This window comes from Triticum urartu, chromosome 3A (genome assembly GCF_056163025.1).
Source record: "Triticum urartu cultivar PI428250 chromosome 3A, HENAU_Tu73, whole genome shotgun sequence".
Classification (NCBI taxonomy): domain Eukaryota; kingdom Viridiplantae; phylum Streptophyta; class Magnoliopsida; order Poales; family Poaceae; genus Triticum; species Triticum urartu.
The window spans coordinates 677,717,470-677,737,440 of NC_141875.1; the positions used below are offsets into that span (position 1 = coordinate 677,717,470).

Here is a 19,971-nt window from a genome sequence, read left to right on the forward strand (position 1 = left end):
TACAAAGATGGGTTTGTCTTTCCATATAAATGTAGCAAGTTTCCTTAATTATGGTTGGTTTGTCAACATCAAGTTTCATGTGCAACTGAGTTGTGTTTGTGGAGGGAACAACTCACATTATTTAGTTTTTGTGGGTTCATACATTATTTTTTCATTTATTTGAGATCAATGCCAATTGGCTGGAAGAAAAGTATAAGCTTTAGATAATTCTTGTGTTACCATGAGCTACTTAATAATAGTCTTGCAGGCTTCTCTAATTGAGATGACTGGACCTAGGCAAGGCATCTCTATTGGTTCCTCTGTTCAAATAGAGTTTCACATGAGGATTAAGAAAAGAGAGCAAGAAGAAGATGATCTACTGTTGATTGATGGCGCAACGGACTACTGCAATCACACCATCCATGAATTGCATTCATGGCGATTGTGGTGCGGTTTACATCACTTTAGCAAGGTTGTACAACGCATTGGAGGCAATATAATAGAGATTACCATATCAAAAGAGAGAGTGGATTCAATTTATCTCTCACTTCGTTTGTGTTTGGTGGGTCACCTCGGGGTAGAAGTATCTCGCATCACAATTTCACAAGTTGTCTAATACAAAAAAGATTGATTGCCTAATCTTGCAGACCTCCCCTCCAATCAACAGCTCATGAATCCTTGCGTCCTCTATCCTTCATCTTAAGCCACCTTGTTAGCTTGGATTATGCTGATAGCGCGGCTGCCATTCTTTTCTTCTCAACAAATATCATACTGTGTATTTCCTCGCCACACTTGGGTGTTCCAGAACTACTGTTGGCACACATCAGGTTTTTAAGTATGCAATAAGTGCAGTTTCTTTTAAGTGGCATTAAGCAATATACTTTTATATATAGTATATCAAGATCAAAACTCGATAAACATCCTGCCAAGGGCTAGTCTTGGCTGGTCTCATTTTTATAAACTTGATAGGTGACTCCAGAGCATATAATGGAGGAAAAATACCTCTGAAATTTTTATTATCAATTGTTTCATCACATGTCATAGTTTCTATGGTCTTATCTTTTCCATAAACGGCAGTTGAATTTGTCACATGGTTGAGGACTAGAGCACCATGCGCATAATCTTGATTGGTTCAGTACAAATATATATCACGATCATTCTCGCTCTCAAAAGTAAAGGTAAAGATGGGAAGAATATTTGCAAATGCGTCAGTTCCTACTAGTTCCTAGAGTAGGAGCTGAAACATATTGTGCAAGTTGGCTATTGTAGTAATGGTTGCAGACAATCCCAGTGGGTGAAATACCAAAAGAGACTTGAGTAGTTCACAAGTAGAAGACGAACCATAAAAGTGCACCCTGGATGTGTTTGACAAAGAGAAAGAAACAAAAATGCATCGTGCTAATAGCAACAGAGAAGGAACAGAGAAAGAAACCGTTGAAGAATGAAAACTAAACGACCAATGTATGTTTCATCTCTTATATGTTCCACTTTGATCAAGTTTACCTCTACTGCCCATCTAACTGGATGAATTTGTAGGATATTAGCAAAGCTACCCCCACCCCCCGCGTGGTCTCCTCTGAGGCGGCTCGGGGGTTTCCCTAACCGCCGCCGCCGCCCCTCCCTCCCCTTTCTCTACCCTCCGCCGCCACCTGAGGTGCCCTCCGGCACGCGCGCGCGACACCGATGAAGGTGGCGGCGGGGATCTGGCGGCTCCACCTGCGTGGAGGGCCTAGGCAGCCGGGGCGGCGGCCCCGGATCTGGCAAGGCGGCGGCGCCGGACGGCAAGCGCGCCCGCGGGTGTGGGTCATCGTCCTCGGCCGCTCGGGCGGCGAATCGACGGTGGACTCGGTGCGTGGTCGGTGGGCTGCTCCGGTGGCCCTCTGACCTCATATCTAAAGGTTGCTTCTCCTCTTCCCTCTAGCCCATTTCCAACCTGTGCTAGCGCCGGTGAAGTTTCGCTGGTCTGTTGGTGGCTGGTTGCGGTGGTGTTGGTCGGGATCGGGAGAAATCCCTGGTTGGTGTCTTCGACCACGGTGGTGGCCAGGCCCGCGGGCGTGGCTCCCCTTCTTGAAGGCACCGTCGTGATCCCCTCCACCCACCCCTTCCCCTCCGTTCGAAGGTTAGCTCCTGTAATCCCACGCAGATTCGGCGGCGGCGGCGCTCGGCGTCGTAACCTCCCTGGGGGCGTCGTCTGACTATGAGGGTGTAGGTGGCTAGTGCTAGATACGAGGTTTGTGATTGCAGCAGGGTCCGTGTGACAACTTAGGTTCCAGCGTTGCCGGGCTTGCCATTCTCTGTATGGTGCTTGTTGGTTGTCCCCTGTTCGTCGATGGCCCGGCTCCCTTCAGCTTGTGTGGGAGAGGAAAGGGTTCCCCTCCCCGGCAACAGATCTGTGGCGGCTCAGTGAGCACCAGGGCCATCTCCCTCGCATCCGTGCATGCTCTGTTTCCCTGTTGTCCGCCGCAAGTTTGCTGCTTCTTCACCTCCAATGTGCCGTTTCCTGCAGCTTTCTCTCTTCTTGTTTGGACACCGGCGGTTTGTGCTTAAATGCCCAGTGAGGTATTTCCGTTGCTGCGACATGGATGCGTGCAAATGGTCTGTCTCTGCAGCCCCAAGATCATGCCTTTCCTTGTTCTAGGGTGAACTCATCCCTTGCGCGACGGTCCAGCATCCTTCGAGCTAGGAGGAGGGGGTAGGGTCCCTCTTCGGCGAGGGAGAAGGAAGGTGTGGTATCTTTCTCGTCTCCAGTGCAGGTGTTTGGCGTGTTTGTGGTCAAGGCGGTCGGCAATGCCATTGTCGCTGATGTTTTCTTTGGCGCCGGTGTTTCGAGCTTCAAGGGCGGTCCTTTCTTCAAGCGGTTCTTCATCTCCAACTAGTTTAGGTGCTTGCAGTTTGGGACTGTACTGTTGTAAGCTGTGTTACCCAGCACCCATGTATCTGTTGGCCTCGTGTTCTATTTTCTTTGTAAGTGGAGTTGGGCTTGCTCTTGTTGGCTGTAATACCTGGCCGGTTGATGGCTTTGTTAATTCAAAGCCGGGCTCGATCTCGAGCCTTCATTCTAAAAAAAACTGGATGAATTGAATTGTACAAATGCAAAGTATAAAGTTCCATCAGTTAGGTGAGGGGTTAAACTTACAAGGATCTCAAGAAGTCACCAATCCCATGCCCCCAAAAAACCAGGCCAGAGCCACCCGAAAATCCAGGCCCTATATCTGGTGCCGGAACCAACCATCCTAGGCCTCCCCAACCTGATCCTCCGGGCCTATGTAGACCAACAGAAGCTGCTCACTATGGGGATGCTTGGTTGACGCCCAGGTCAGCCCTGCCAAATCAGGTCCTTCACCCGCCCAAGTTTTGCCAACGCTCGGGTACACCAGCCCGAAGGAATCGGTGGCTATGACCAAAATATTGGCATGACTCCAGAACTTGGGCTTCAATCCAAACACTAGCCCATGGCAACGCCAAAAATTTGGTATGGTAACTACTGGCCACAATCCAAACAGACTATAGCTTCTGAAGAACTCCACCAAGGCACAATCCTTCTTCAGAGATTGAACCAAGAAATGATGCAGCAGTTCAAGGTGAAGAATAAATGATATACAGTGTGAGAAGTGAGAACTAGTAGCTGTGCATGCACATGCCGTTCCGTGGATAGTTAGTCTCATGCACTGGTCTATGTTCCAGCTACTACTCTGAATTATCTTGCCTTACAAGGACAAGTTTGAGCATACACACCGCACCAACCTCTATGACCACTATTCAGTTCACTCCAAGTGCATGCAAGCTTGCACCATAGAGAACATCATACGGTTTAAGGTGAAGAGACTTTAAACTGAATCAATTAATCTGGATGATGAACTTGCTTTTAATCTGAAGCAAATGTGATCAGAATGATTTACAACTTACTTCTACAGCTGTACAGTCACACACAACAGGCCTGGTGTTGTCCTGCTCCAAGATATGAACACAGTGTGGGACGTGAGCCAGACCATGTCAAAACTCTTTTGTATTTACTAGTGCAAGTTTTTCTTTTTTGAACTTTCGTTCATATCTTGCATTTCATGAAGCATTAATCCTTAAAATAGTTAGCAGGCAAAGTGATATAATAAGAGCTCTCAAAACGATGCATTGTAATTGAAAACTTGTCAGGATGGAAGCACAAAATGGTACTCATTCATTTACAGGATGTGGTACCAGTATATTCTACAAGAATAGAACTATGTCCAATTCTTGCTATAATGGCGAGCTAATTAGTCTACGTAAGACCTACCTACCAGATGCAATTGATTTGTGAAGAAAAACGAATCATGACAGAATGTTTCAGTGAGAAGTTGACTCTTATGCAATCATTTATATTAACGAGTAGTGCTCCAAAGTCCCCTAAAAATCAGCTACAGCTTGCAAGTGAGCAAAGGAAAATCTGCCTCTTTTCATCGTCAGCTACAAGCCTACAACAAAGGGTAAAAATAGGGAACACCCTAAATATTGACTATTAAGCCAATTCAGTTCCTCGGCCAAATAAAATAAAGCAAAGTCATGTCTACTTTTTGAGTACTAAGAAGACTAGTAGATAAATAATAAAATAAATAACGCAAGGTTAACCCAATAACAATGGATGCATGAAGAAAAATGAATCCTGACAAAACATTTCATTGAGCAGTTGAGTATGGTGCAGCCACTTAATTTATTACTAGTATTCCAGGGTTTTCTAAAAATCAGATTCAGCTTGCAGGTCAACAAAAAATCTTCCTCTGTTCATCATCAATTACAATAGCAGGAAGAAACAGGGAACACCTGCTATATTGACCATTACGCAGACCACTGGATAAAAAGGAATGTCAGTTCATCAGTTCAAGGAAGAGGGACATGAGGCATATGGATTGCTAATAATTGAGTACTAAGACAACTATATAATTAAAATAAAGTGAAGTCAATTGCTCAGCCCAAGAAAATAGATACATGAGGAGGATCAGTTGGAAAATATTTCAAAGGCAGAGAAAAAGTACTTCACCAGTTAAAAAAAAATACTTCGTCATTTTAGCAATAACACACCATTAGTCGCTTCAGTCCAAAAGGTACCAAGACAAGCACGCATTTCATGCAACCACATAGCAGCCAGAGGTTCTGATCATAACTTACATACATCAGTGCAGAAAGAAGAAGAGGCTAGCAAGCTCATACTTGATCCAATTCATAAAAATATTGCAGCTCATAGGGGGATACGACAGCTAGGGCATTATAAGAAGCACCACCTCACCCAACAGCCGTCAGACGAAAGGCGAAGCGTTGACAGCATAGCCTTCTAGTGCCGGAAAAAAGGTGTGCTGAACAAGACTTTGCTTGAGCTGACATTTGGACATGCAGAGGGTTTCATTATCATGAAAGGAGCAGTCAATCAATTTGCCATCACTGTCAATGTCAAGCAGACACCAACCAAAACCGATCAGCAAGAGCAGTTCACCATCCCTCGAAAAAACGTCCACATCCCAGGGTTCATCACCGCCTTTAAACTCGCAGATTTCTGCGATCGGCAATTTGATATGGTACTTGAAGTCCCAAATCTCCCTTTCATAGTTCTGCAGCACCCATATATCCATAACTTGTGTGTCACTGTTATGGTTATGGATGCCAAGTGTGCCATCCATCTCAAAGATATTCGAGTCGGTGGGAACAATTGGAGCACACATCTGCCTGAATGACTCAGCTATGATGTCGAATACTATTACCGGTTTGCTTTCACTCTGATACGGCCCTTCACCCAGATAATGAACCGGATACCAATGCAGGCAATCACGCACCATGACAGGTTCATGGATGCACCATGATGTCATCTCCGGCCACCCAATGTACCTGGGTTGCTGGTTGGAACCCAACACAAAGACATAGAAGCCAATTTGATCTTTACGCAAGTCCGGCCAGCCCATGTAGCTCCACCGTTTCAGCAAAAGCCGGTACTCGCCGGTAGGCCGGTGCGAGTACATCCCCAAAAGTTTGAAGTCCCACGGTGGCCCAAGAGAGGCATGCTCACGTGTGGCCGGGTTGCAGATAGAGAGGCAGGTTCCAGAGACAGGCATATTGTACTTGGAGAGGACGAGGAGGCCGTCGCATGAGGCCACCGGATGGAAACCATTGTCAAGCCGAGCCGCCAGATTTAAGCCATTGTTAGGCCAGGTGTTGTTGGCGGCCCGGTGGTCGAAGGTGAGGATGATATGGTAGCGAACGCGGTCAATGAATTTGCCGGTGTCGAAAATGGGGAGGGTGGGCTGGCGGCTGTGGTTGGCGAGGAGAAAGCGGCGGGTGGAGGTGACGCGGCGCCAGTCTCGGCGGACCGCGCGGCATCGGAGGACGGATTTGGGGTCGAGGCGGACGAGGATCTCCCAGGTGACAATCTCATCCGGGAGGCCACTGAGGAGAGGATTCGCCCCTGCCGTTGCGTCCTCCGCCATCGTCGCCGGATCCTGGCTGGCGGCGGCGGCGGCGGCGGCGGCGGCGGAGGGGAGTTAGGTTTTTCGTCGGGGGCTATAGATATGGTATGGATTGGAGTGGGTCTAAAACGAGCTGAGCTCTAGCCCAGAAGCGCATCACTGTTAAGACCCAATGCTCGCTCTCTCTGCTCTATGTTCCAACGACTCTTCTCTTACCGTGCATTGCAGAGTACAGATTTGAGTTCTTGATTCTTAGTGCAATCTCTGGTCAGTTTTAAAAAAACACGGTATAACTAAACTAATCTAAACACCAGTCCGGCAAAAAAACTGTCAAGATCTGATTCTAAAAATAACAGCTACAAGTTGTCTCGGGAGAATTTTATACGCAAATGACATCTTTAAATTCTTACCGGCAATCTTGAGCTGCAAAGCGCGTCATTAGTTCTCAACTGGAATTTTGCTATTGTTTGTGTTGGACCATTCTTATGTAATGCACAGAAATCTAACAAAGAACAAGTTACAAAGTCTTGATTTGGCTGACCACTCCTCGGTCGCACCCGCGGGCGGCCAGGTGCACACCCTCGCCGCCACTCGAGTCACACCCCGCCACTCTTCCTCCCCTCATTGTCGCCGGGCTTGTGTTGCATGTGGTGACGTGTGTGGGGTTGTGGTGCTCGGACATTGTGGCGACAGCCCGGGACCTCTTCTTCTTTCCGCGGTGGCTCTGTGGGTAAGGCCATGGCTGGAGCTCGGGGGCGTCGGTTTTCTTCAGCAGTGCGTCGGCCCTCAGTCGCACCGGGGACGCTTGGCGCTCATCGATGATGTGGCTGCTGATGTTACGCGCGGCGCCCAATCTAGCTCATACGGTGTTGATGGAGTGGCCTAGTCTGTGGCTCTGCATGGCGTAGGTGGCGGCGGCGAGGCTGTTCTAACAGGTGGCTCCAGGCTCTGGTGGCGGGTGGTGGTTCAGGCGGGGAGTGGCTCTTGAGTGTCGGTTCGAGGGGGGGCTTTCCGTTAGCTCCTCGCAGTGAAAGCCTTGCTCTGGCCTTGACTGGAGCCGACGATGACGACGCCTACGATCGTCATAGACCTTGTTGGAGGCATCATCGACCGAGGGCCTAGGCCCTCCTCTCTTGCACTCTGGAGGCATCCCTTGTTCCAGATTCTTGGAGCGACCAATGGTGGCGCTAACGGTTGGAGAGGACGAGGAGGCCATCGCACGAGGCCTGCGGTAAGAAGTCCGCGTCAAATCGGGCGATGGTATGGAGCCGTTCGTTAGCGGGGGGCCGGTGGTCGAAGGCGACTATGTCACGGTAGTGGATGCTGTCAATGTATGTGTCGCTGGTGAAAATGGTGAGGGTGGGCTGGCAGCTGCGGTTAGCCACAAGAAAGCAGCGGGTGGAGGTGACGCGGCGGCGGCGCCAGTCATGGCTGTCGGCACGGCAGCGGAGGAGGGATTTGGTGTCGAGGTGGACGGCGATCTCCCAGATGACGATCTCATCTGGGAGGCCGATAAGGAGAGGAGTCGCCCCTGCTGTTGCGTCCTCCGCCATGGTCGCCCGATCGTGGCTGGTGGCAGCGGCGGATGGGAGTTTGGTGAGAAAATTGGCTATTTGCCATTTTTAATATGAGGCTTCGCGCAAATGCCACTGTCAAGATTGACTTAGTAAAAATTCCACTCAGCTCGTTTGTACTTTGATTAACATGCCATTCCAGCCCTCTTACAGATTTCCCTTTTTCTTTTCCCATTTACAGGCACCGGAAAAGACTAAACTGCCCCTGTTGTTATCTACACGAACTTGGCATCTAATCAGCGCATTGAAACAGACGAGAGCATGCAGCCCGCCGAGAATAACGTGCTTTCCGTATCCACGTCTTGCGTCAACCTCTGGACGCCGCCCCCATCTCCTCGACGCCACATGACACTGATCTTATTGCCGCCGCCGTTCTCGTCGACGCTGCGTGCCGCCGATCTCCTCGGCGACGTTTTCATTGTATCTGTGATTGTATTTGTGGAAGGCAAACATACACTCTCCTATGACTGCAATTCCTTTTTCCTATCTTTACATACACTATGATTAGATACACAAGCAGGTATACATACACTGTGATTAGATATATCATACATGTAATTGCCAAATTGCAATGCAAGATTCAAGTAAAGGATTAGAGCAAACGTCACTTACAGGTTGCTTGCATCCCGTCTTCAGAACATGTACACGCACCCATCTCCTCCAGCCGGTGCTGGTATCACGCCACTAGACTGCTGTTAAACGCTGTCGTCGTATGTCTTGGCTCTCGGGACAAGCTAGGCCAACGCGCGAAGGGGAGGGCGAGCTGCGCTGGCGTGGGCCAGCACCGGCAGCGAGCTGTGGTGGCTCGCGCAGGCACCCACGAGGTTGCGCCGTTACGTGCAGACGTGCACGAGCACCGGCGAGGAGCTGCAGTGACTCGTGGAGGCATCGGCAAGGCGGCGGTGAGCTGCGCCGGCACAATAGGCATGGGTGAGTACCTGCAGCGACCTGGGGATGCACACACGGGCGTGGTCAAAGCGAGCTGCGGTGGCGCGCGCATGCGTGGGCGAGCAACGGCGGCGACCTGTGGTTACTCGGCCAAGCATCAGCGACATGACGAGCTAGCCAGCCCACAAACGCATCAGATATGAGGTTGAAAGGTCCAAGGGCAATTTGGTCCTTTCAGGTGCCAGAAAATGGAAAAGAAAAAGAAAAGCAATAGGAAAAGGAAAAATGGCATGTTAATAAAAGTACACATAAGCTGGGTGGCATTTTTACGAAGTCAATCTTGACAATGGCATTTGTGCGAAGCCCCATATTAAAAGTGGCAAATAGCCAATTTTTTCGGAGTCGAGGTTCGTAGCGTATGGATGGAGTGGCTCTTAAACGGGCTGGGCTTTAGCCCAGCAGCACATCACCGTGAACATTACAGCTCAACAGATTTTTCCTAAAGATTGTGAAAAAGACCCTACCCCTCAAAAACAAAAAGTGAAAAAGACCTAATGGTCACTATAGTGTATGTTCTCTCTAACTAGGCTTTCTCCTCACTTTATAGATAAAGCAAACATCCATACAACTATCACAATTGCAAATAAGACGACTGGGACTACAACACAAACACGCCCAAGGACAGAAAAAGCCACCGAGTGGCAAATATGAAGCATCCCTAGGAGGTGGACAGATGGCGCACGGAAGCTAGAAGCGCATCCAATCCAACATACAACATCTGGTGTATGTTCTAACTACTGCTCTCAACTCCATCCCTACTCTTACCTTGCATTGCAGAATACAAGTTTGAGTTTGTGATTTTTGAGTGCAATCTCTGTGGGTGATCGTGGCTGATTTAAAAAAAATCATGGTAGGACTCTAAACCCTAGAAAACTCCTAATCTAATCAACACTCGTATTATCCACCAAACAACACATAGTGTGCGTGAAAGTAATTAAAACACCAGTCCGGCAAAAATACGCGAACATCTGAATCTAGAAAAACAGCTACAGACTGTCTTAGAGAAAATTCTATATGCAAAGGACATCTTAAGTTCTTTTTTTTTAGATAAAAGGCGAGAGCCCGACTTTATAGATAAAGCCACCAGGCAGAGTCACAACCACCAGAAGGGAACCACATAAGTTTAACATAGTACGACTAGGAAGTATGGGTACAAGGCATCCAGCCTATCATGGCACGCAGGCCAGCCAAACGAGCACTCGAAACACTAAGAAACCATCCTCTTGGACTGCCGCAGTAGAGAAGAAGCCATAGATTTCATTTTGGATAGCATATCGTCGAACGCCTCAAGGTCCCCATCCTTAGTCAATGATCTCCACAGCTACAAAAAGACATTAGCTTTAAATAAGCAACTCACAGGGTTAGCCGGAAAAATATGTTCAATAGTGAACTTGTTTCTAGTAGTCCAAAGCGCCCAACAGATCGCTGCCCAGCCCACCATGAAAACCCGCTTAGACCGGCCTGCTAGAGAATTGATACATCGCCGAAGATCCGCAAAAGAGGAAGGGTTCCAAGGAACATGAAGCCAAAGTCTAATGCAACTCCAAATGAATTTTGCCAAAGAGCACTAGAAGAAGATATGTTCTGTATCCTCTAGGGCGCCACACAGATGACAACTATCAGAACCCGGCCCATTCCTCTTTTTAATCTGGTCAGCCGCAGGAAGTTTGCGACGAAGAGCTTGCCAAAGGAAGATTTTGATTTTAGGAGGTATGCGGGCAGACCAAATAAGTTTAAACTTGTCAGTGCGAACACCAGCGATGAGATGCAAGTACGCCGACTTAACAGAAAAACGCCCCGAAGGGGAGTGGGGCCAAAAAACGGAGTCCTCTTCCTCCGAGAGCAAGGGGAAGCAGGCAGTAAGGCGTTGCCGATCTTCCAACTCCGCAGGGGAAAGAGAGCGCCGGAAATCTAAAACCCAACCCTGAGCCGAGAGCTCAGATATAGAGATCTCAGGGTTAGCACAAAACGAAAACAAAGTCGGGTAAGCCACCACAAGAGTAGAGTCCCCAACCCACCAATCTAACCAAAAATGCATAGATTTGCCATTACGGACAACGAATTTCACCAGGGACCGGAAGATCGTTCTAATACTAATGAGCTGGCGCCAAAATTGAGAGCCACCAGAAGAGGAGGCCAACATAGGACTCGAGAAGGGAAAATATTTAGCTTTGAGAAGGTTAAGCCAAGGAGGACGTTCATCAAGGGACATAATCTTCCACCACCATTTTAACAAGAGGCACTTATTCATGATTCTAGTGTTAATGATGCCAAGGCCCCCCTTGTGCTTAGTTCTGCAAATAAGGTCCCACTTGACCATCCTATATTTGCGCTTGTTATCGGAGGAATTCCAGTAAAAGGCACCCCTGTGCTTGTCGAAGCCCGCATGTGTCCCTTCAGACAGAAGATAGAAGCCCATTAGAAACATCGGGAGAGAGGAAAGGCAAGAGTTGGTAAGGGCGACCTTGCCCGCCTAAGAATTATAACGACCTCGCCACGGCAAAACTCTATTGCCAACTTTAGTAACAGCCGGGGCAAACTCTTTGGCCAAAAGCTTAAGCGGGGAGATAGGTAAGCCCAAGTATTTGAGAGGAAAGGATCCTAGCGAGCAATTCAAGAGATGGGCGACCCTCTGCGCTTCCGAGACAGATACTCCAGTCACAATGACCTCGCTTTTAGAAAAATTGATTTTAAGGCCCGACAAGGCTTCAAAGCAGAGAAGAAGAAATTTCAGATTCGTGATTGAGTTATCATTAAGTTCAACCAAAATGATGGTGTCGTCCGCGTACTGAAGGTGAGAGATGCCATTAGGAATAAGATGGGAGCTAACCGGCGAGATGTGACCAGCAGCCGCACCCCGAGACAGAATGTGAGATAAAGCATCAGCCAAAAAATTGAAAAGCAAGGGGGACGCCAGATCTCCTTGCCTCAGGCCCATACCGTTGGCAAAGAAATTACTGGTCTGGCCATCGACAGCCACCGCCGTGTGCCCACCAGTGACAAGTTGCATTAGACGATGGACCACTGCACCATCGAAGCCCTTGGCCAACAGAACTTGGCGAAGAAAACCCCAGCTGACTGAGTCATACGCCTTTTCGAAATCAAGTTTAAGGACCACAGCCTTGGTGTTCTTACAGTGAAGGTCATGAATTATCTCATGAAGGCAAAGCACCCCATCCAGAATGAATCTCCCCTTAATGAATGCGGATTGGAAAAGGCTAATAACCCGATGGGCGATCGGAGAAATTCTAGTAGCCATCCCCTTGGCAGGAATCTTAGCAAAATTGTTAATCAAAGTAATGGGTCTAAATTGGGAGATCAAGTCAGCGCCTTTAACTTTAGGAATGAGGGTGAGAACTGCGTAGTTAAGTCTCGAGATGTCAACAGTCCCCAACCAAAAACCTTGAGATATAGCCATAATTAGGCCCTTTAGCTGAGGCTAGAATTGCCGAAAGAAAGGAATGGAAAAGCCGTCAGGCCCAGAAGCCGCATTCAGGTTGGCAGAACGGATCGTCTCAAAAATTTCCTCTTCCGTGGGGGGGGGGGGGGGGGGATCAGCAAACTCTCATTGTCAGCAACCGAAAGCTGGTCCAGAGGAGAACAAAAGGGCGAGGCCAAATTAAAGCCTAGAACGGGTTTAATAGCTAGGAGGTTAGAGAAAAAATCAACCACATGACGCATAATCACCGAGGGGTCAGAGACACTGACGCCGTCGATCGTAAGGCTATCAATAATGCATCTCCGGCGTCTGCCGTTAGCAATCGCAAAGAAATAGGACGTAGGAGAGTCACCCTTTAAGGTCTAGTTGATAGTACCATGCTGTTTCCAGTACACTTCCTCTTGCCTATGAATGCCCAGCAGCGCCTCTTCTAAACCATACCGAGTTTGCCATTCAGTCGAGGACAACCCAGAGCTATCGGTGCGATCATCTAAAACGCCAATTTGAGCAACCAACCTAGCTTTGTCACGCCTAGACTCAGCGTAATGGTTTTTAGACCAGCCTCTAAGGAATCTACGCAAAAAATAGGAGCATTGATGCCAGTCATCCATGGGGCCAAAAGAGCGTCGAATAGAGGAGAGGAAAGTCAGAATCTTTTGAGCCACCAACTCGTTAAAACCTTCCACTTGGAGCCATGAAGCATCAAACTGGAATCTCGGGAAACCAACTGGGCGCGAACCATCATCCAGAATCAAGGGGGTGTGATCAGAGCCAACACAAGGCAGAGCTCTAAGACTGACACGGGGGAATAGAGAGTCCCACCTAGAGCAAACAAAAACCCTATCAAGAACAGAACGAATTGGGGGAGTTTGATGGTTAGACCAGGTGAAACGGGCTCTAACCCTAGGAATCTCACGAATAGCCGTGTCCCTAATAAAAGCATTAAAAGCATTAGCCAGGGGCCAGGAGAAGTTAGACGAGCTCTTGTCAGAAGGGAAACGAAGCAAATTAAAATCGCCCCCGATCAGGAGGGGTAGCTGACAGGATTCAATTTTAATACTAATCTCGTCCAAGAAGGCATAAGACATCGCGTGGTCAGCCGGACCATAAACCACCATGATTTCCAACAAGGAATTGAGGGATCAAAGGGAAACCACCATACTAGCCCAAAAAATGCCATGGTCGAAAGCCACAAAGTCGAAAGTATCTTTTTTGGCACCAAGCAAGAGACCACCGGAGAGCCCAGCCGAGGCCACATAATTCCAATGAAATCTGTCTATCCCAGCAATGGCCGATAAGTCACTCGAGGAAAAGGAAGATTTGATAGTCTCAACAAGGCCAATAAAGTCTACGTTTTCAGATCGGACCAGGTCTTTAAGTTGGTCCCTGCGCCCCTAGCGCCGAAACCATGAATATTCCAAATTAAGGCCTTCATCTAGAAGATAGGTTTTTGATACAGAGACTTGACCTGCTCGGCGCCATGCAAGATTTAGCACGCTTCCTTGCCACGCGAGTAGAAGACACCAGGGGAGCTTGACACCTGTCATCTCCACCCTCGTCCCCACCGGCCACAACCGGTGGGGCGGCCGAACCCACCCGAGCCTCCTTGGCCTTCGCAATATCAGCCTGGGCTACCTCATTTGCCCTAATAACACCAAGAATCGACGAAGGGGAACCCAGGCTAGAACCTAAGCAAATACCAACATCATCTAGAATTTTGAGCAAGTGATCATCAGATTGTGAATGAAGAACTAAACGCACAGGGGAGACAACCATGGGGAGGGAGGGGGAAGGGGCTGGGGACGAACCTGAAGGGGGCAGATCCCGAGCCGCAACATGCCGAGCCGCCCGATCGACCACCCGCTCACCGCAGTTGGAGACGCGGCCGCTCTTGCGGGCCATGGATGCAGGCGAGCGCACAGGCACAGGACGAGCACGACTGGGGGAAGCCGCAGCAGAGGATGGGCCCGAAGCCGCACCCATATCAGCATCAAGCCTACGGCAGAGCCCAGCCGCGGACTGCCTCGAGTCACCTGAAGCACGGCTCTTGGCGGAATATTTCTTGACAGAGGACTTCTTCTTCTTCTTGGACACAGCAGGGCCAGCCGGGGGAGGTCTTCAATGCCAGACAAGGAGGGAGAAGCAGGACGGGCAGGGAGGTTGGAGCACACAGCCGAGAAAGGTGTGCCCTTAGCCCCACCCGAAGCCGCATCCCCTCCGCCCAAGCCAGGAGCCGCATCCTGGGGCCCCGGACCAGCCGGCGCATTCTCCTTTAGTAAATCTTGATCTTCAGGAGAAAGCCCATCCCACTCCGACTGAGTGAACCGAGGATCAGTCCCATGCATGGAGTCGTCAGGGCATCCATCCCCATCTTTGCTTTTATCACCATTGCCAAAGGCCGGGGGGGAGGAGGAGGAGGCGACACCGGACCCGAGGCCCCCTCCACCCGCACCCGGAGCCAAAAGCCACCAGCCGCAGGAAATACATCAATGGAGCCGCGAATGCACAGGGGATCAACACACCAGAGCCGAAGTCGGGCCGGCCCCAGAATGGCAAAAGAGGCTTGATCCACTTCGATAGGTTTCCCGATGAGCACCCTGAAAGCCATGAGGAACGCTGTGGTGCGCATGCTAGGAGGGACATCTTCGACCAGAACCCACACATCAGACAGAGCAGAAATTGCCTTAGACCCGTTGGACGCAGCTTTGACCGAGACTACAAGTTGATTCAGAGGTAGCGTGAAGCTAGTGCAAGAAGAGATCATACGGAGGCTCTCTTTGGAGGGAAAAGTTGCAGCAAAATCAAGCTCAGAAAGTTGGCGAATTTGCCAATCCCAACCGCCCTCATCCCATAACTGAAGTTCATCCAGAAGGGTCTGGGAAGAAATGCATTTAGCCTGGACAGAAATAATGCCGACATTGGAAAGCGATGGAATAGGGGCTGCCTCTGGGATCCCCTTGTCTAAAGCAAAGAAAGAACACCCTGGGAGGCTGGTGCCATAGTGGACGAAAGCGGGGGGCTTGACACAATTCTGGCAATCCACCGTGAGATGGCCATCTTCTCTGCAGATGAGACAGAAGGGGGGGTTTTCACAACGTGATTAGAAATGCCCTGGGCAGTGACAGGCGAAGCAGGTGAGGATGGGGTTGGAGACTTGGGATTGGGGAGGGTTGCGACCAGATCCACGAGGAGGAGGAGGGAGGATGCCATCACCAGACGAAACAGGACCAGAGCCAGCCCCCCGCCCGGCAAGAGGGCCAACAGGGCGGCGGACCAGGGGCCCCGACGCCCACGGGGGACGAAGCGAGACGAGCCACCCCCAGCCACCACCGGAGCCTGCAACGGTGCACCGCCCCGGGGAGCAGCGCCCAGCGGGGGGGACGCCTGGGAAGGCCCCGGCGAGCCCGCCCGACTGGCCGCCGCTGCCAGCTCCCAGGGATCAACCGCGGCCGACGGGGCACCAGACGCGGGGGGGGGGGGGGGGAGGGAGAGGCGCAGATGGGCCCAACCCAGAGGCGCGGGGAGACACACCAGCCGAAGCCGCCGCCGACCCCGCCTCTGGGGCGAGGGAGGCCTGAAGCTTAGCACGGAGCGCCGCCTCGTACTCCAGATCTGCGGCCGCATCACCGGAGCCATCGCGTCCGCGCTTCTGGCTGGAGACCGCCTCACTGGAGGATGCACAGGAGTGGTCCATCGTAGCCACCGCCGCAAAGGAGAGGGAGAGGGGAGGGGGAGGAGGAGATCTGGCGAAGCGCCGAATGGGAAGACGGTGACGAGATAGATCTGAGGAGGAGGCCGGAAACCCTAGAAAAGGGGGAACCGCACCCCTCCTCACCCATAAATACCCCGACGGAGCCAGACCTGGCTCGATAAAAGGCCTCACAGGAAGGGTGTGCTGGACGTGGGCCACCCGCGGCCCAGAGCCCAAAGAAGGGAGGGGTGGAAATCAGACAGAGAAGCCACGGCTAACACCGAAACGGGCCCAGCAGGCCCAGCAACACCCAGTGGGGCCCGCTCCGCAGGCGGGGGAACCAGCGCCGCCCCGGATCCTAGATCTAGGGTTGGCACCAACTCCGACGCTGCCGGCACGACGGAGGCCGCAGGGGAGGCGGAGCAGGCACGAGGACCTGCCGGAGAGCCAGACGCCAAAGGCGGCGAAGCCCCAGCCAACCCAACGGAGCCCAACAGGCCCGCAGCAGGGGACCAACACGACGCACGCCGACGACCCCGCGAAACGCGACGCCACCCATCCACCTCCAAGGCAGGCCCAACGGGGCGCCCCGCCCCCCGGGCGCGAACTTGCGCCGGCGACCCGCCGTCGCATCCACAGAAGGAAAGCCAACGAGACAGGGCGGGGAGGAGAAGAAGGAGCCTCAGAATCCGACCCGGAGCCATCGAGATCCAGCGCCCAAAACTTATTGGCCCGGAGAGGGGAGATGCGGCCAGGGCGAGGAGGGGAGGACAGAACGCGGATGGGGGCGGCACGAGACGCCGGAGCGGAGCCCGAGGGGGGGACAGCGGAGGGGTGGGAGGTGGAGACGCAAGGTGCAGGGACGCCGCCGGGGAGGAGCCCGACGCAGGTGTCGCCACATGGGGGGAGGGGAGGGAGGGGAGAGGAGGGCCATTCAACCAATTGCCATCTACCAAAAATGGCCCACTTGGAGCACCCGATTCTGTTCATCTTAAGTTCTTAGCAGCAATCTTGAGCTGCAAAGCACATCATTAGTTCTCAACTGAAATTTTGCTACGAATTGTGTTGGAACATTCTGTAGTAATGACAAGTTACAAAAGGAACTACTACAAAAGGGTTAATCATAGACGCCAGGCATTGCAAAAAAAGATGAATATTCATACTTTGAATCATAGAGGCGTACAACTGTTGCAAAGAGCACCAACATGAAAATCCTAAACCTGTTTCTTTCTTGCCCATAATTACTACTCCCTCCGTCCCATAATATAAGAGTGTTTTTAAAAGTGTTTAGAAAGACGCTCTTATATTATGGGACGGATGGGAGTAATTGCCAACAAATTCAGAAGTGGGCATAGATTGAGCCGAAAAGTTCTACTTCCAGAAATTCAGTACCAAATTGCATTGCCGAGTGGTAATGTTGAGTGCGCACAGAAACAACAGAGCATCAAGCACAACAGATGTAACATTCGCTTCGTACCAGTTCCTAAAGCAAACAGTAGTTCGGCTTCAAAACGACTCATCCAATAAGGGAAAAGGTCTTCATCGCCAGGGGCGTAGCCAGGCCCAGGCTGCTAGGGCCATGGTCTGGGGGCTGGCTCTAAATTCCTTCATATTCTGTAGCTATTTTTGGCACTTTAGCAGTCACATGTACTGTAACTACGATGGCTGGCCCCGGGCGTAGCCCTGCCCTGGCTACGCCACTGTTCATCGCTAAACTCAACTAGCAAAAAAGTGAGTCAAATAAAGCATATTCATTGCTGGATTCAACAAGGGAACTCATGGCAGTGATGCGCAATCATGGATAGAGAAGGTCAATAAACAAGTGGCACTAGGAAATTGGTGCTAGCTTCCATACAAGGTCGCATGCGTGCATCACCGCTTGAAATCTGGTACTACCAGCTATGGGCAGATGGCATCTCGAGATCGAAGCAAGTTCATCCATCTACTTGGAATCAATTTATACCGGTTGCAACAGAAACACATGCTATATCCATCATTGTGATGTCTAATTAACCACCCCCTCCCCCTACTCTTTTTTCCTTCTGAACTCTTCATGTCCAGTAAAAGATTGAAAGCTTTTTTGTGAGGTGCAGTTGAAAGCTCTTGTGTTTGTGAACGCAACATGTCTCGATTGGGCTGAGCAACCCTCTGTCCTCTGCTCAAACAAAGGACAACTTAAGCTTTTGGGCAAACTGCACCCATATTATCATAAAGGATCAATTTATAGGTCTGTGTCAATTTAGTCAACGGGGTACAACCAGGGTGGGGTGAATCTAATTCGACCCCAACATTCGACATGGAACCCTGCAATCAGGGTGTTGGAAATATACCTCGTGGCTTCAGAAACTTCACTTCGGTAGGTTCAGGTTGAGGTGTCATTTTCTTCATTTTCATCATTTGGTAGATTAGTTAGTTAGTTACGGGCGACACGGCCCCGGCGGCGGTCATGGAGGCCGATCGCCCCAGGGGCGGTGCGCGAGTGCGGAAGCGGCGGCGGCTAGGGTTTAGGATCGAGACAAGGCTGATATCATGTTAAAAGGGATAGAGAGGGATTGGTGAAATCGTTGATGGATGTATTATTGAGTCTCGAGGGCGAGTATATATTGAGTACAAGATTTTGAAGGCAAGACGCCTCTCCTGAAGATAAGGTAGTAGATAGATTACAAATCATAGACTATCAAATACATGTATCCCAAATATACCTCTAACAACCTGGTTTAGCTCGCAGGCTTAACAACATTGAGTGAGTGGGCTCCTTGCCCCCACGGCATTCCTACTCACACCATCGATTTGCCATCGTTCTTGTGCTCTATTGTTCGCACGTGGTGGCATGATCTCATCGATTTGCCATCGTTCTTGTGCTCCAATTTGTATGTGCAAGTAGTATCCCTATGCATCAATCACTAGAGTTGATTATCGAAAATACCTCTACCAATTTCTATTCCGTACTTATCTGTGTGAGTTGAAATGGAGAGTTGGAGACATGACCTAGTACAAAAGCGGGTCATGAGCGTCGTGAGAGCTGCCATAGATTTCGGCTTTTCCTGATCAAGGTGCCGGACTAGCCACTCGTCTCGGATGTTGTGCTTGAAAGCCATTAAGGCCTCCGCATTCGGACAGTCGACGATTTGGTTTTTTTGTAAGGAACCGAGTCCAGAATTGCCTGGCCAACTCTTCTGGCTGCTGAATTATGTGGCTCAAGTCATCGGCGTCTGGTGGTCGCACATAAGTGCCCTGAAAGTTGTCGAGGAATGCGGCTTCCAGATCTTCCCAACCGCTAATGGAGTACGCTGGCAAGCTATTAAGCCAATGCCGTGCTGGTCCTTTGAGTTTTAGTGGGAGGTACTTGATGGCATGTAAGTCATCACCGCGGGCCATGTGGATGTGGAGGAGGAAGTCATCAATCCATACCGCGGGATCTGTTGTGCCGTCGTATGATTCAATGTTTACAGGTTTAAAACCTTCTGGAAATTGATGTTCCATTACTTTGTTTGTGAAGCATAAGGGGTGTGCGGCGCCTCTGTATTGGGCTATATCGCGACGCAGCTCGTATGGGTCCTGCCCGCTGTGTTCGGCCCAGACGGATTTGCTTTTACTGTATCCGGCGTGACGTTTACCGTCTCGTAGAGTGGTGCGCCCTCGTGATCCGTAGATCGATCTTGAGTGCTTTGCTTTGTCCTCCAATATGTCTCGCAGGTCTGACGTATCTCCCCATGCCTTTTTATTTGGATGGCGTTGGGGTGGAGGCTGAGCTTTCGGCAGGAATGCCTCTCTATCGCGGCCTCGAGGTGGCCGGTCAGCCGTATCATATGCTTCTTCCTCCAATCGGGGTAGTAACATGCGCCTTGGGTAACTCTTGGAGGGACACTCGAGTTTATATTCCTCGGCTGCGAGGACTTCAGTCCATTTGTCAGC

General features: G+C 50.4%; 1 protein-coding gene across 1 annotated transcript; it reads right to left on the reverse strand.

Moving 5' to 3' along the window:
* Window positions 1–5,013: 5,013 nt before the first annotated feature.
* On the reverse strand, window positions 5,014–6,503 carry LOC147981465 (F-box protein At1g30790-like). The gene has a single exon (XM_087517118.1). The coding sequence runs from the start codon at window positions 6,423–6,425 to the stop codon at window positions 5,247–5,249; it is 1,179 nt and encodes a 392-aa protein (XP_087373244.1). The 5' UTR covers window positions 6,426–6,503; the 3' UTR covers window positions 5,014–5,246.
* Between the last annotated feature and the right edge of the window lie 13,468 nt (window positions 6,504–19,971).

Coding starts and splice junctions, on each gene's coding strand:
- LOC147981465 (XM_087517118.1), bottom strand. CDS start 6,425: ATGGCGGAGGACGCAACGGCAGGGGCGAATCCTCTCCTCAGTGGCCTC.